The 16,618-nt window shown below is 45.7% G+C and overlaps 1 protein-coding gene and 1 long non-coding RNA gene across 3 annotated transcripts in view; one reads left to right on the top strand and one right to left on the bottom strand.

Annotated features, from left to right (window-relative positions):
- The window catches only part of LOC114496646 (BEN domain-containing protein 5), a 1,079,970-nt gene extending 1,073,155 nt beyond the window's left edge, over nt 1-6,815 (top strand). For both annotated transcript variants that reach the window (XM_036026057.1, XM_036026055.1), the window contains one exon: nt 6,645-6,815. In XM_036026057.1, the coding sequence (XP_035881950.1) occupies nt 6,645-6,753 (109 nt within the window). In that variant the 3' untranslated portion in view covers nt 6,754-6,815. The remainder of the gene's footprint in view (nt 1-6,644) is intronic.
- A 128-nt stretch (nt 6,816-6,943) lies between these two features.
- LOC118500617 lies at nt 6,944-10,395 on the bottom strand. The gene is made up of 3 exons (XR_004903192.1): nt 10,255-10,395; nt 9,906-10,153; nt 6,944-7,551 (listed from the first exon to the last, which is right to left on the bottom strand). It is a non-coding gene; the product is annotated as an uncharacterized LOC118500617 (long non-coding RNA).
- Between the last annotated feature and the right edge of the window lie 6,223 nt (nt 10,396-16,618).

The raw sequence follows: 16,618 nt of genomic DNA, 5'->3' as shown, positions 1-16,618 counted from the left end.
TATCAGAAAAGGAGCTCAATAAATGATGGCTCTGCTATTGGTAATGTTGCCAGCATGGCAAGTTGTCTGCCAATCATTTTCCAGTAGAAGTGGAAAAATATAGTGAAGCTGTTTATCCCTGAGATAAAAAAAAATAATAATAATAAGGGGGAGTAGAAGTAGGAAAGCAATCTGTACAAAGTTAAAAAGATATCTTGGATATTCTTTTTGTCCAGAAGAAGCAAACTTTCTCTGTGTTGTCAAAAGTAAAAACTAACTCTAGGAAAGTATTCTCAGTAGGATAGATTTTAGTTTAAAAATGAGGCGAATAGAGTTGCCAATCATTGAATGGGCTCCTGTGGAAACCGTGAACTCCCTGTCACTAGAGGTATGCAAGCAGAATCTGAGTAAACACTTGTCATGGAGGAAATGGGGGCTCCTTCTGTAGGGAGATGCTGGGTGCTCCGTGGCATCACCTTCTAATCTGTCAGTCTGGAGAGGAATGGCGTGAGGCAGGAGGTTACATAACTGCTGTCAGAGAATGGAGTGTACAGTATGAAAAGTATATTTTAGTGCTAAGCAGGTGCCATTCAATGTGTCTAAATTACAGCACATGGACTTTGCTAACACATAGCATTCCTTTAGGGGAAAAAATGCATGGCTATAAAGCTGACTGTAGGATGTTCTCGCAATAGTACTCTCTGCTCTTCCACATTGGCAGAGTAGAGAGAAAAGGCCTGACCATGAAAGGAGGAGTTTCCAGGGAGCCTCCCTGTGACCTTGGCTGCTTAACAACTCCCTAGTTTTTTTTTTTGGACCAGATTATGCCCATGGTCTCAAATTAGCAGGAAGGATTTCAGCACTGAGATAGAGGACAGCACCAACCCAACCTAAAAGGTAATCCAGCCAGAAGCTACTCGCCCACCCAGACCCAGCAGAGGGCGCTCTAGCCTCTCTTCTTGCCTGCCCACTTTCTTCTCAGGATAGAGCCACAAGCAGGAAGGGGAGAGACAGCTAGCTGTACAAACGGGTGGAGAAGGGATGAATATGCTGGGCCTCTACTTTACTCTCACACAACTCTTCATAAGTAATGGCAGTGTTTTTCTGCATCAGTCCAGAGGCTCAGAGACAGAAGTGAAGGTCTATTTAGCCTCAAAAACTGAGATCCACAAGTAGGAGGCCCCCAGTTTCTTGTGCTGAGGCCATAGCAGAGTCTGGGTCACCTGCCTTGATGATACTGTTAGTGCAGCAGCAGCAGCAGCAGCAGCAGCAGCAGCAGGAGCAGCAGCAGCAGGGAACCTTTAGCTGGGTTTTCCTATTGCCTTTGAATAGGAGAGGGGCACGGGATGAGCTGTGTCCTTTCACCGTAATTCAGTGACATGCCTGAGGCTTGCCTAAGAGGACCGAAACTCATTTTCCTAAGTTGTAAGAGCTGTGCCAACCATGGAAGTCTGGAGTGGTTTACGTTTGTTGAGCCTCAGTTCATACATTCACCCAAGCAAAGCGGCTTTGTACGTTGGGCCTCTGAGCAGATGGGGAGGCAGTGTGGAGCACAGTGTTCACCAAGCCTGCATTGAGGCAGAACTGACAAGACTAAAACAAGGTGGGGAGGGTATCGGTTCTCCAAGATACCATGTTTTATTAAAATAACAACAGAGAAAGCTTAGCAGGATTCATAAGAGACTCTTTCTGTGTTATTTTTGATTGGCACACAGTTTCTCAGGAATAGTCTCTGTGACGTTATATCGGTGGATATGCTCTGCCCACTACAGCTCAGGACATTCCCTGAAGAACTGTCCCCTATATTGGCTCTTCCTACTCTCACCAAACCCAGGTGCATGCTGGACAGGGCTTGCGTTCCCCATTTCTCAGGTGAGGAAACTGAGATCAGTGTGATTAAATCCCTTGTCCATGGCCCACACCTGGAAAGTAACAAGGACAGGCCCTGGGCACAAACCTGACTCTGCCACCCCCCACTGCTCAGGGGTTCAACCCCAGACCTCAACATGGAGCCTGGCCAGTGCAGAGTGGTATCCCTATGCCTCCTGTTACAGCACTTACTGCTTAAATTTTACCTGTCCCTCAAAGACCTGAGATTTACTTTTGGCTGGCTCCATATCAATCTCAAGTCCGAAGCTGCTTCTCTACATGGCACTGGCTGTCTTGGTTAATGTCTCCTTTTGCTCAGGCTGGAAACCTTGCCACTGTCTCAACTCCCACCCCCTCACCCCACACAGCCAGTCACAATGCCCGCTTGTGTCTGCCTCTGACATTCTGCCTTCGAGCAGCATAACGGAGCGAATCTGGAGTCAGATAGACCAGCGTTTTTATCTCAGCTCCCCCACTTGCTTTTTTTCCCCCTTGCCTTGTGAATCATTTAAAGCAGAGTTTACTTTCCCCATCTTTAAAATGAGCATGCAATACTTATTGGCTGGACTGCTGTGTATTTTCCTTCCTCCCTCCTTTCCATGTTTCCCTCCTTACCCACCCCTCATTGTCCCCTACCTCATATGCTGCCACAGCCCCTCACTGACCCCCATGCCTCCAGTTCTCTGTCTCTCCAGAGAGCTCACTGGACCTCTCTAAAACCAGCCCCTGTGTTTACAGCATTTCTTTCAAATCAACTGCCCAGGCCAGGAGCCTGGGTAGCAGCCTGCTTTGGTGTCTTTCACACTCCTCTTCTGATCAGTTCCCACATCCTGCAGGTTCTGCCTGCTGGGTGTCTCTCATATCCACCCACTACCTCTACTCTTCTTCACTAAAGAAAATCCTTCCCTTCATCCAAGGGTTGGCCCAGACATGCCAACTCCATGACGTCCTCCCTAGTCATCTCTTCAGTCATAATGAGTTGCTTCCTTTTCTTGTATCCCCCAGCACTTTGCTTATTTATGTATTTACTTCACTCAGATGGTGGTCACCTCTCCCACTACCACTGAATTTCCAGAGAGCAGAGATGGGACCTTATTCATCTCTGCACCTCTTACAGCACCTAACACAATTCCAGGCTCATCAAAGGTGCTCAGTGAGAATAGCAGAACAAAAGAAACAATGAAAGCATCTCAAATCCAAAATTTCACCCTGAGATCATTCCAATAAATGAACCTTAATTTCGGACTTATCTCCCCAAAGCATTGATTACTACTGCTAGTACTACTAATATCACTGCTAGTACTACTAACGCTGCTGCTGCTGCTATTACTGCTACTGCTACCATTACTGCTCTTATTGTTAATCTGCTGCCGCCCCGGCACCTCTCTGCTGGGCTGGGGTCCTGCTGGGCTGTGGACCCTGCACTGGTTGCTTTATCTCTCACAATCCCATATAATCCTCTCAATAGCCCTACAAAGCAGGAATTATTCTCTTCATTTCCCTAATAAGGAAACAGAAGCTTAAAGAGGTAAAGTAATCTGTCCAAAGTGACAGCTCCTAAGTGGAGCCTGGATGTCACCAAGCTCCAGTGCTTGCATTCTTTCCATTCTCCTCTCTGCCTTTTTGTGGACAGTCCCAAGGCTGATGGCACAGGACATATTTAACACTTGTTATAAAGAGCCTCTCCCTCAGGGAGCTCACTGGCTCACTTTTGTTCCTGTACATGACCTCACTGGGTCACGTGCCCCTGAGCCTGGCTCTAGGTTTTCTCCTTTGCAGCTTGATGTCCCTGCTTGTCCTCCAGGCCCATGCCTCTTCCTTTGAAATAATGGTCAGAAATACTTGTCTTCACAGGCAGAAGACGCGAGAGTGTTTTGCCGGGGGATCAGGATGGGATAGTGCTGAGGAGGCCTGCACTAGAAAGTGGGCGCTGGTCACCAGCTAGAGGGAGTTCTCCCACTAAATAGCCCAAAGCCTTCCTGCCCCTTGTCCCCAAGTTACTTCCTATCCTTCTCACACCCTCAGGATTCCAGCTATAAAACCAGAAGTTATAAAGGCATGGCCGTTAGGAAACCGGGTTCTGCTGCCAGCTCTGGCACTCCCTGGCTGTGTGACATTAAGTAAATCTCTTGCCCTGTCTGGAATTACCCCAGACCTCCAACAGGTTTCAGTTCTTACTCTTCGATATGGCGGCATAACCCTCAGGCAACCCACTCCCATGAGTATTGGGAGGACATGATGAGAGGATGAATGAGAAAGTGCAGTGTGTTTGAAAAGTGCTTCCCAGTACTTTCTCCCCTTCTTCTAAGATGTCGTAAAAGTCCCCACTTGTCCATTCTTTGACTTTGGCCTGGACTGTCCTGTTATTATCACCCAACAAAATGTATTAAACATCTTGTGTTTGTCAAACGTTTGCCATTCTTCTCTGCGGTCCTGATTTCTACCTCTCCTTTAAGACCCCTCCTCCAGGAAGTCTTCCCTGGCTTTCCAGCCCCCATAGATAACTCTCCCTCTGAGCTTCTAAAAGAACTCTTGTCTAAACATCTCATTTGGCACTTAGAAATGGCTTTGGTATGTCACTTTTCCTGTGCATCAGCTTTGTCTTTCCAACTCAGCTTTGCATTGGGACAAGATGATTAGAGATGGCAAAACCCAGCATTACTCATTGCTCGGGTCCCAGGGCCCAGCAAAGGCCAGGCAGAGAGTATCCATTCAGTGGGAATTTGCAGGTATTGCTGCTGCTACTGCTGATGGGAATGAAGATGAGGATGGCTGCTCTGAGCAGAACATTTCTGTGAGCCTGATACCCCTCCTTCTCTTCCTGCCTCTAGAAGTTTATAAATAAGGGCAATGCCTTAAACTTCTGGGCAAAATGGAGCAAACCTAGCTTGCACGCCCAGATATGAAATTGTTAAACTTTTTTTAAAAGATTTTATTTATTTTTAGAGAGGGGAAGGGTGGGAGAAAGACAGGGAGAGAAACATCAGTGTGTGGTTGCCTCTGGAGCAGCCCCTACTGGGGGCCTGGCCTCCAACCCAGACACATACCCTGACTAGGAATCGAATTGACGACCCCCTTGGTTCACAGGCTGGCACTCAATCCACTGAGTCACACCAGCCAGGGCTGAAGTTGTTAAACTTTAAAAGTTATGAGCATCCATGGGAGAGAGACAAAGAAGAGAGAGGGAGGAGGAGAGACTGGGAGAGGGTGACAGATAACTGACTATGATGAATTTGAATGTGTATGTGAGTGGGTGTGTGTATACACTAGTATATTTGCATTATGTATGAGGCTTTTATGAGTAACTTCTTTCTCTCTGAGGGTGAAAATGCATGAGTTTGTGTAGCTGTGAATGTTTTTGTGTGTGCATTGCTGAGTGTTAGATGACAGACCATTGTCGATTCTAAGCACATTTTCACTTCAGCTCCTAGTCAGCAGTCCTAGGTTGAGTCTCTGTTTGAAATTCTATCTATTGTCTTGAACTTCCATCCATATTAATGGGCTTCCCTCCTGACCAGCCTCCCTGGCCTGTGCCCAGTGGGGCGTCAGGGCCACCTCTCCTCCTACGCAGTCCGCGTGAAGACAGATGCTAACACCACCTAGGCCAGTCCGTCGGGTGGAAAGATCACCAAGAGTCCCTTTTCCTGACTCTGTTAGCAGGTGATCGATCTTGTGGTTAGTTCCCTTTCCTGTATCTCAGCCTTTGTGTTCCTATCTATTTTTCTCTCTTTCTCCTTCTTCAGGCCTGGCTTGACTAAAAGTTAAAAAAAAATCCCCAACTGTGGTGTGGTGTTATGAAGGGAGAGGCTGCTCTCCTTAACACCCCAATACCTCTCCTCACTGCTCCCAGAGAGGTGAATGCCCTGTTCATTTCTGTTTGATTTTAGAAGCACTGGATGAGGGTCTGCTCTACAGGAGGCTGAGCACTGGGTGGTGGTCAGAGTGGGGGTATGCGATTGTGAGTAACACTTCATTGCTCTGAGACATAGAGCAGCTTCAGGCGGTTTGGCACTTTGACTGTGTTGAAATGCAAATACATAGGATGGAGACTTTCGGAAATTAAACCCTGTTCATCATGCATGCCTGAATGTGTCCCCCCTGAGTGAGTTCATTCCTTTACCCATTCCCTCTTTCTTTTGTTCATTTGTCCACTAACCCTTAGGCAGGCTGTGTGGTTTGTTAGAAAGAGTGCTAACCCAGAAGCCTGAATTTAAGCCTGATTCATTTGCTGTCAGCTTCCCTCTTTGAACCCCATTTCCTCAGCTCTAGGATGGGTTAAGAATGATTGCTTTTCCTCACTTGTGTAATTGCTTTCAGGAACTTCAGTGGAAATGGGTACAATGGGGAGAAGGAACAAATATCCTTTGCATGCATCCATTCTACAGCACACAATAGGAGGGGGACAAGGGCAAGGGGGATAGGGACCTCAAAAGGATCCAACAGAAAGAACTTGAGCTGGAAGTGAAAATATCTGGAAGTTAATCCCAGTCTACTAGCATTTATATAACTTTAGAAATGTCACTCTCCCTTTCTAAGCCTGTTTGTTCAGCTATAAAATGAGCCTGTCCAGATAGGTAATCACTAAGGGCTCCTACAGTTGTGCCATTTTGGGGGTTCCAGGACCCCTCACTACCCAGTTGCCTACCTTGAAGGATGGTCTGATATCCATCTTGAAAATCATGTCAGGTTGCTAGACCGTAATGCTGTGGACAAGATATCTAGTTAGTAAGTGTTCTTATTCAGGTCAGCAACTCTGGTGGCGATGCCAGCTTCCCAAAGATTCTCTCTGTCCTCAGGGCCGATGGTGAACAAGAGACCACTGGAGAGATGAGACCAGAAGGTGACTCAGTGAACCTTGTATACAGAAGGTGCAGCGCTACGGACCTAATTAACATCACTATATAATATACGTCATGGAGCACCCTTGAGCTGCCAGACAGAATAAATAAAGCAATGTTTTATCTTAAGCGTTGGTTAACAATAACAAATGGACTTGTGCATTATTGACCGTATTTTACTGCACAGACCTGCTATGGCTGCCCTAGACCTTGAGAGAAGGCACACCCTGATGTCAAGGGTGTGCATTATATTATAAATTGCTTGCCAAGCAGCTGGAGAGTGAGGCCCCAGCCTGGATGCTGTAACAGGCTCAGGTAGATAGATGGACACAGGAGTATGGACCCTGCTACCTGACAGACCCAGCTGAGATTCAGTTGTGCCGCCATGTGATCTTGAGTCACCTCTATAAACCTCAGTTTCCTCACTTATAAAATGGGATTAATTAGTTCCTGGGTCACAGGAGGTTTGTGAAGAATAAATGACATGATGCAAATAAAGTCCCTACCAAATGGAAGTGTCCATTCTAGGGAAACGATTATTAGTCATACCCACAGTACTCTTAGGCCCAGTATTTCTAAGGTAGTCAGTTCAACCAACATGTTGGTGTGCACACTGGAAAGCTATGGTCCTTCACTGTGAATGAATAATGAGGTAGGTAATAGGGTCTTTCTTCATACACAGCAGATGGTCATTTGTCCACCTTTGACAGTGTCCTTCACTCCTCTCATTATAATATCATCAGTTTTTCTTCATCCATTTATTCAGTCCCTCCTAATGCCTGCCATGGATCTTAGCTTGGGTTCTTCCAAAAGCAGAGACTGGGATAAGGAACTGAGAGCAAGCTGTTTAGTTTCCAGGTGATACCTAGAAGCAGAAGTAAGGGAGAGTCAAAAGTGAGAAAGAGCAGAGAGAAAGTCCAGTGAAGGGTGTGTTAATGAGCTGATTACCTCTGAGAGGACAGGGATCTCAATCCATCTAGGGACTTCCTTAGAAATGATGTAAAAACACCCCTCAGAGTTGACTCCCCATAGGACAGGGAGGCAGATGAAAGTTGCCTTTTGGGGCATAAATTCCCCTTCACTTCCTGATTGCTCTTCTGCAAGGCTGATCCCCGAGGCAGCCGAGCTCCACCTGATAAGGGATGCTGGCCAAGCACATGGACCTACCCACTAGGCCGTGCCCAGATCAGGTGAGCTGAGGAGATGTGTGGCAGGCAGCACAGTGTCCACTACACTGGGGCAAAGGGCAGTTGAGTGAGGCATGAGTGCCACGGCTGGGGAGCTTGGTAGGAATAGCACCTGAGTCAACTCTGCATCCCAAGAATCTAGAATAGTGCATGCACAGAGTTGCACACCCAGTGATTGTTGAGTGGAAGGATGAATGGATGGATGGATGGATGAATGGATGGATGGATGGATGGACAGCTGGGCACATGGATGGATAGATGGGCTTTTTCCTTTGTAACAACAATTTTCACCTACAGGTGTAGGGGGTAAATGGAGGTTGGGGGAGGATGGATGCAGATAGATTTTGATGTACAGGGGTGATCAACACGGGGCAGGGACAGGTAAATCATGGAATTTTCCAGAGAAACTAATCCAGAGCTGGATCAGGTGAGCTGGGCCAAGTGCGCCATTGATGCTGAGGCTGTCAACAAGTTGCCCCAAGCTGGAACTCCAGCTCGGAATCAAGCCCATGTGGGAGCCAGAGGTGCAGCTGCACTGAAATCGTGAAGAAAGAGGGTGAGTAAGCTGTAGCTTGGACCTAAGAACCGCAGACTTTGACACACTTCAGGCCTTTGCACAGCCCTGCCCTTACCCACTGCCCACTCTGACGCTGTGTGAAAGCTGAACTCCTGTTTGACAGTGCATTCGACCAGGGAAAAGGAAAACAAAGTGTTTGAGATTTTATACATTTTTAGGTATCTTTACTTTTTATTATAGTTGAGATCTTAAAGTCAATATCAATTTCTTTAAGTAACATTTCCTTCATAAACATAGTACTGTTAGGAAAATTTTGAAATTTTAAAAATAGAAAAAAGTATAAAGAAAATAACTCACTCTATCAAGAGATAAATAACTTTTAATGTATTTTTAATACATTTTAAATGAAATTGAGGTAATTTATATTTATATTTTTTAATGTTTCCCCCATTTAGCTCCCCAGATGGATTGTATAATATATAATTTTCATGTATAATTTTCCATGTCTTTGAATCTTCTTTGGAAACATTAGTTTTAATGATTATTTAATATTCTACCATACAGAAAAAACTAACTTATTTTCCCTTTCCCTCTTGTTGGACATTTCGGTCATCTCCCATTGTTTGCTATAAATTGTGCTGGTATGAACAGAACTGTGCAAAACTCTTCACGTGCAATGTGTCCTTTAAACTTCTCTACAAACCCGTGAGGTGAGTACTGTATAGATTCTCTTTTTACACAAGAGGAAACTGAGGATCAGAGAGGAGTTAAATGATTTGTCAAAGGTCACTGTCATAGTGTAGGTCCCTAAGAAGTAGACCCTGGCCCTGGCTGGCGTAGCTCAGTGGATTGAGCACGGGCTGGGAACCAAAGTGTCCCAGGTTCGATTCCCAGCCAGGGTACATTCCTGGGTTGCAGGCCATGACCCCCAGCAATTGCACATTAACGTTTCTCTCTCTCTCTGTCTTCCCTCCCTACCCTCTCTAAAATAAATAAATAAAATCTTTAAAAAAAAAAAAGAAGTAGACCCTGAGACAAGGACCCAAGGACAAGGGATTTGTTTAAGAAGAACTCTCAAGAAAAAAGCAGGGAAATGGAAAAATAAGCCAAGGAAATGCTTGTTATTCAGCGAGTTGTCACATGGGTAACTTGAACGTAATCCTGGGGGGAAATTTGGGAAGCCAGTGGACTCACGTCTGGGAATCATCCCAGGGAGGAATGCAGGAGCTGGTATTTTTTGCCAGCTTCAATTAGTCTTGATTAAGGCTACTCCTGAAAATCTTTAATTCCCTGTCTCTTCTGGACTGCTGTGGGGGAGGGGACAAGGCAGGCTCTGGCAGCCACTTAGACACAGGTACTAACTGTCAGTGTCAGAAGTTGGGCAGCATTCCCTGCATTGAGGCGGGCGAGGGGATAAGAGTGGGCAGTGACCAGGGCCTCTAAGGTCAGTCACATAGCAAGTAACTGTCAGAATTGGGATTTGACTGTAGACGTGCCCAATGCCAGAGTCCTTACCTTCAATGACCTGGCCTTGTAGAGAAACAAACACTCCTGTGACCTTGGGCAAGTCCCCTCATCTCTCTGAGCTCTGGGGTCTCATGGGGATTATGCTGTCTGCCACATCCAACTCAGAGCTCTGTCAGGAGATGACAGCATGGATGTGTCAGCACTTTGAGTATCAGCGAGGACGTCACTGGTTCAGCATCACTGACCATTCCCTTCAGGTGGGCGGGAGTCACATCAGGCAGACATTTGGAGCTTTCCTGATGATAATTAAAAGAAATTAATAGAAGATGGGCTGGTTCCCTTGGTTTATTAGATGAGTAGTTTTCTAGGTTAATTACATAGTATACAATGTACACACAGCTCATTGAAATATAGCATAAGTCCTCGATGAACTCTGGAGTGTTCCATTTTTCTGGCATGAGGGAGACAAATGCAGTTGATCATCTCTGTGCACTGACAGTCTCCAGGTCTAGAGTCTCCCAGGAGGGAGCTTAATTGCTCCATAAGCTTCAAGCTCAAGGGCTCCTCAATGCTAAGCTCCTGACGAGCTGCATTAAAGGAAAAATGACAAAGATGCCAGTTGACATATTTATTAACTATGCAGATCCTGAAGGAGCTGATGTGGGCTGCTCATACCAATGAGGTAGCAGCTGGGAAGTCAGCGTTGCAACAGCCCTCCCATGAACTGAAGTTTATGCTTCAGTAAGGTCAAGGTAAGGTCAAGGGTAAGGTCAAGGTGAACTGGAGATTTGAATCCTGGCCTGGCTGACCTCAAGCCATGTTCAAAACAATGAAGATGTTTTACAGCTTTACTAACCACTGGAAAAGCAAATGTGAATGAGTAGCACAGAACCCTTCTGTGGCAGAAACCTGCACCAAGATTTCTATTCCCTACTCCAACCCTAGCCCAGGCCTATATAAACATTTATCTAGATTTTTTTATATGGAACATGAGTTAAATAATTGGATTAGTAGAATTAGCATGTTTACCACTAAACACTAAAACTGCAATTCAAGTAGTTTTCCCCAGATAGGTGATGGTGCCAATGTCTCCAACACCGACTACTACTAATGCCAGGAGACTGACGAATGTTATCAATCACCCCAAGAACCCTGAAAGAAGGTCCTGTGGTCCCCATTTTGTAGATGAGGCATTGGAGACACAATGGATGACATGCCCAGGACCAGCCATATCACTAGTAAGTAGGAGAGAGAGGATTCAAACTCACTTCAGACTGGTTTCAAAGCCCAAGCACTCTGGGACACCACCAGCAACTGTCTAAATGTTTCCCAGCCTCAAAAATGCAGCTTTACAGCTCACAAACTGTGCCAACAATTCCAGATCGGTGTCTCTAGCCTAGCGCCATCCCAGAAATTCACATTCATATGGTGTGTTGACTACCAGGCATCTCAAACTTAAACAGAATTTTTGATTTTCACATTTTTTAAATCCTTGCTCCAAACATCTTCCTCTTATCCATGCAAAAGGTACTATCATCTTGTTGCTTGGGCCAAACATTTTGTTGCTATTCCTGAAGCCTCTTTTCTGATCCTTCATATCTAATACATTTATAGATCTACAAAATCCACCCCAAATCTACCCACCTCTCTCCATCTCCACTGTAGCCAACTTTAAACGAGCCATCACCACCTCCAGCCAGTGTGAATGGGAAACCTTCCTAAGGATCCTGCTTTCACCTCCACTCCCCTGCTGTCCATTCTCCACACAAACCAAACTGTATTTTTAAAACAAGCTGCAGATTGAATGTCTGTGTTCCACCAAAGTTCATATGATGAAACCTAATGCCTAAAGGGATGGTATTAGAAGATGCAGTCTTTGGGAGGTGATGAGTTCACGAGGGTGGAGCCCCCCATGAATGGCATTAGTGCTCTTGTGAAAGGGACCCCATAGTGCTCCCTACTCTCTTTCCACTGTGTAGGGACACAGCTGTCAAGTGCTCACCAGACACCAAATGTGCTAACATCCTGAACCTCGACTTCCCAGCTGTAGGAACTATGAGAAATAAATCTGTTTCTAAGCTCACACAGTTTAAGGAATTTTGTTGTAGCAGCTGGGATGGACCGAGACATCATTCCCCTGCAGAGAGCACTTCATTTTGTCCTCACCACGCTTAAATTAAAAAAAAAAGTTTCAAATGGGCCAATTTACATTTGCACCTCTTAGCTTGGCACCCACGACCCTGCATAATGTGGCTCTTCAACACCTCTCTGCTCTCACCACACTCGCCCTTTTCCTCTATTCTCCTGACGCATTGGCCTTTTTCCTGTGTCAAACAGGCCACCTTCATTTGGATTTAGGGCTGTAACACCGCTGTTCCCTCCCCCGGTAGCTGCTTCCACGTGTGCTCCTTTTCCTGAGCACCCGCCACCACCGCGCCGACCTGGCTGCCAGTCGGCTCCAGCACACACGTCTTCCAGGGCATTGGGGCTGCTCGACACGTTCCGCGCTTAGGGAGCGTTTGCTGTGATGTCGCAAACACGTGGGCCTGTGTGACTCCGTACACTGGTCAGACAACCAAGGCCCCTCCAGACCATACTTCTTTTAGCCCTTTTTAATACTTTGCCAAGGCGGTTCTAGCACCTCCCTCATTAACTGCAGGCCATCCTGTGTGTGTGTGTGTGTGTGTGTGTGTGTGTGTATTCGAGATTAAAGGAACCATAAAGCAGCATGTTGGGATGGACTTCGGGTGTCTGTCTTTTCAGGACGCTAAGTCCTCAGTCACAGGTTCATACCCCATTTGGTAAAATCTCCTTTAGACAATCTCATGTTCCTCCCCCAGTCCCCACTGCACTAGTCCCTTGGGATGCATTCCCGGATGTGTGCTTTCCGTTTGTGGTGTGCCTAGGAACCAGGTGCGTAGTCCTTCTGTCCTCTAAAGCTGTGAGCTGTGTGTGTGTGTGTGTGTGTGTGTGTATGTTTAAAGAATCAATAAATCAGTAAACCTCTGGCTAGGCTCATCAGTAAAAAGTGAGAAAATACAAATTATTTATGTCAGAAATGAAAGAGAGGATATGAGTACAGATTCTAGAAATAATGAGGAATAATAAAAAATATTATGACCTACTTTATGACAATAAATTTGACAAATTATATGAAATCCAAAAACTTTACGGACATGCAAACTACCAAAGCTAGCTCAAGAAAAAAATATGATTATACAAATAGTTCTATATCTAGTAAAGAAATTGAATTTATAGTTCAAAACCTTGCCACAAAAACATTTCAGGCCGGGATAGTCTCACTGGTGAATTCTATCAAACACTGAACAAAGAAATAATATGAAATCTCTGCCAAGTCTTCCAGAAAATAGAAGTGGAGGTGAAACATGCCAGTTTACTGTGTGTGGCTACATTCCCTAACTTAGAGGGGGAAAGACATTTAAAAAAAGAAAACGACAGACCAATATCTTTTACAAACACAGATATAAATATCCTTAATAAGACTTTAGCCAAATATACCAATTTATAAAAAGGATGAGGCATTTTGACCAAGTCAGGTATATTCCTGGGAGGCAAGCTTATTTTTTAGCATTTGAAATAAGTATAATTCACTATTTTAGTGTAATAAAAAAGTAAAGTTAAAACCAAAAAATAAAAACCTCTTGGCAAACTCTCGGCAAACCTGATCAAGGGCATCTGTTGTGGATTTCTCCACCAAATGGCCCGGAAACAATGACAGACCTTCCGTGGGCATGGGCAAGCCCCACTCCCTGTGAGCTCCTGTAGAAGGACCCACCCTGTTCGCTGCTGCGTCCCTTGACCAGTTGTTACGTGAGGTAGGAGCTCAGTAATATCTGTTAAGTGAATGAGTGGTCGGCGGGTGGATGAATGTTTTCAGATGTCCTGTCTTGATGAAAACCATCTCTGTCTCACTTTCCCGAACGCTGTAGGTGTGAGGGAAGCTTTTAGGTTCCCCAGACTTTGAGGGGATTTGCAGACCTGGCTGAGGTCAGTCTACCTGCGGACGAGTGGGTTTCTGAGGTCGCGGGAAGGGATTATACTCATATAAATCTTGCCAGGCCTCACACCCATATCCTCGGGGCTAAGTAAACCTCTCTGTCTGCTTCTGCTAATACTTGTGTAAACCGATCACTTAGCTGCAAAATAGCAAACCTTCTTTCCAGCAAGGATGATCACACCCACTTAACTGAGGAGGACTCGGAGGGGCACGGTGTGTTCTCCCTCCATTCGCTCCACGTGTCTTCAGTTGTGTGGCGGTCAGGCTGATGGATGAGGTCATCCCAATTTCAGCTCAAGAGGTGAGACTTCTTTAGTCCAGAGCAGCGGCTGGCAAACTATTTTTCAAGGAGAATCGGTTCGTAAACATTTTAGGCTTTGCCAGTCGTAGTCTCAGTCGCACTAAACTCTGCCGACATAGCGTGAAAGCAGGTACAGGCAGCCCATATGCAAATGAACAAAGCCGTGCTCCAGATCAACTTCGTTCGCAGACCCACGTGGTAAGGGCGGATTTGGTCTGCGGGCCCGTAGTTTGCTGGCCCCTCGCCTGGAGCAGCGTTTCTCACCCAGGCTCCCGTTTGAACTACCCAACACAGAAAGGGACTTGAATAAGATGCTCTCAATCCTCCCGAGCCTGGCAAAGACCTGGAGCACTGGCTCTCAAAGGGGGGGGGGGGGGGTCCTCAGCCCCGCGTCATCTGGACGCTGAATAGAAATGTAGTCTCAGGCCCACCCCTGAATCCGAAACTCTGGGAGTGAGGCTCAGCAGTCTGGATTTTAAAAAGCTTTCTGAGTAATTCTGATGCACATTCAAGTTTGAGAGTCTAGCGTAATCAAGAAAAATTCTTCCCATTGTCATGTTGTAAATTCAGGTGTGTAGCCAATCAGTAGGTGGAATTTCCCTAATCACAGAGATTTGTTTAGGAGTGATTCAATATGGGAACATTTTTCAAAATATTTAAGAACCAGCCTAGCAAGGGCACCAGCCGATCAGAATAGGTACCAGCCATGGCACCAGAGCAAGGTGCTGAAGGCCCCCTCTTAAGTCAGGCACTAAGACTTTCTTTGCTGAATTTTGGACTGATCTGCAGGGTTCTGGGGGGCCAGGGTAGAGGAGATGCATTTAAGGGGGAAGCAGCTTTTTTAGGGGGAGGAGTAGCTATTTAACAATGGTATGAATGTCTTTCACTACTTTAACAACTGGTACAGCTGTACCAGTGCATACCAGCTGCAAAGCTGCCTTGGTTCAATTGGCACAAGCCTCAGTTTTCCCTTCAGTGACTGTAGAAACAACAGCCAACCAACCCCACTGCATATGATATGTGTCCATGAAGATACCAACCTAAAGATGAAGCCAACTCAGGGTGGAGTGCACAGGTGATAGAGCCAGAGAGAAATGGAGAAGCCCCTCTGAAAGCCCCTACTTCTGGATGTTCCAATTGCCTGACCCAGCTTGAGTTAAATTTTCTAGCTTTTGCATCTGAAAGCATCTTATCTGCTGAAACCACTAAAAAGAGGCCCAGAAAGGTATCACAAGGGAACCAAGTTTCTGAGGATCTACCTGAACCCGTCCCCTTCCTTCCTGAAGATTTGGATAGCGTAGCCCCTCCCTTCTTCATCCCAAGGTCTGGAGAGGGAACAGCTCAGGCACCCTTCGCCCCAGCTGTGTGTTGGGCCGGCTGCAATGCTTATTTATTAGTGAAATGCATCTGATCAGAGAGGCCCACCTGACAAGTTCATTACATATCAATTTAATTAGCTGATTTACATTTAATTTACATTTCAATTAATGTCTTTAGCGACAAAATGCCGCCTTAATAGGGTAATTGCCTGTTAGGCAATATGTAAAAGAATAAATAGTAACATTCTGAGGAAGAATTCCTATTTTCAATTTTTTATTACCATAAATAACTGAAATAATTATTGCTCTTAAGGGCCACGTCCTCGTTTCCTTCTGGGCCTAATTATAAAGACTTAGTACCTCATTAAACAAAATGGTTTTGGAGTCACATAAAAACATTACTCGAATCGTGACTCATTAGTTTCGACAGAAGGGGAAAACTGTGATAGCAGTCACATTTGGGGGGCTGGGGTCTGTCTCACAGGCAAGGCTAGTCCTCTCTGAGCTGCAACGTCAGCGCGGTGGCGGAAGGCAGCTCTCTGTTCTGCGCGCGTCCGAGATATGGGTCCAGGGGTTGCTCAAATAGCCTCTTTTAAATATTTCTGGAGATGAGGAGTTCACCACCTCCCGAGGCAGACCTTAGAGAGCCCTGGATTTTAAGACCTCCTTCTCAGATCAAAATCTGCGCCCCGCCCCCCTCCTCCCGGCACTGAAGCCATTGGGATACGTGCCTGCTAGGTAAATTTTGGCTAGGGGCATGCTATCAGATTACCTTCATTGTGTAATAAGAGACACTTTCCACCCCGAATAGGCAGGAATAGAAATGAGTTGAGAACTTGGAAAGGAGGGCAAATGATCTGAGAAACTGAGAGAATGAAACTGCATGTTGAGAGTTCAAGAGGAGAAGCTGCCATTCAGCCAACGAGAATAGTAGAGGAGGGTAAGGGACAGAGGTTGGGTTCTGAAGAGTCAGAGTCACAGTGCAAACGTGGCTAGCTTGCTCCTTGAAAGATGGCTAGGTGTTTAAGCTGGAAAACTTAAAATTGAAAATGTTAAGCTGAAAAACTTAAAACTGAGACTTGAAAACTTTAGGGGCAAAGTATAGGGTTCCTTTAGGATGGAG

This window comes from Phyllostomus discolor, chromosome 5 (genome assembly GCF_004126475.2).
Source record: "Phyllostomus discolor isolate MPI-MPIP mPhyDis1 chromosome 5, mPhyDis1.pri.v3, whole genome shotgun sequence".
NCBI lineage: Eukaryota > Metazoa > Chordata > Mammalia > Chiroptera > Phyllostomidae > Phyllostomus > Phyllostomus discolor.
This window is presented reverse-complemented; position numbering and strand designations above follow the sequence as displayed.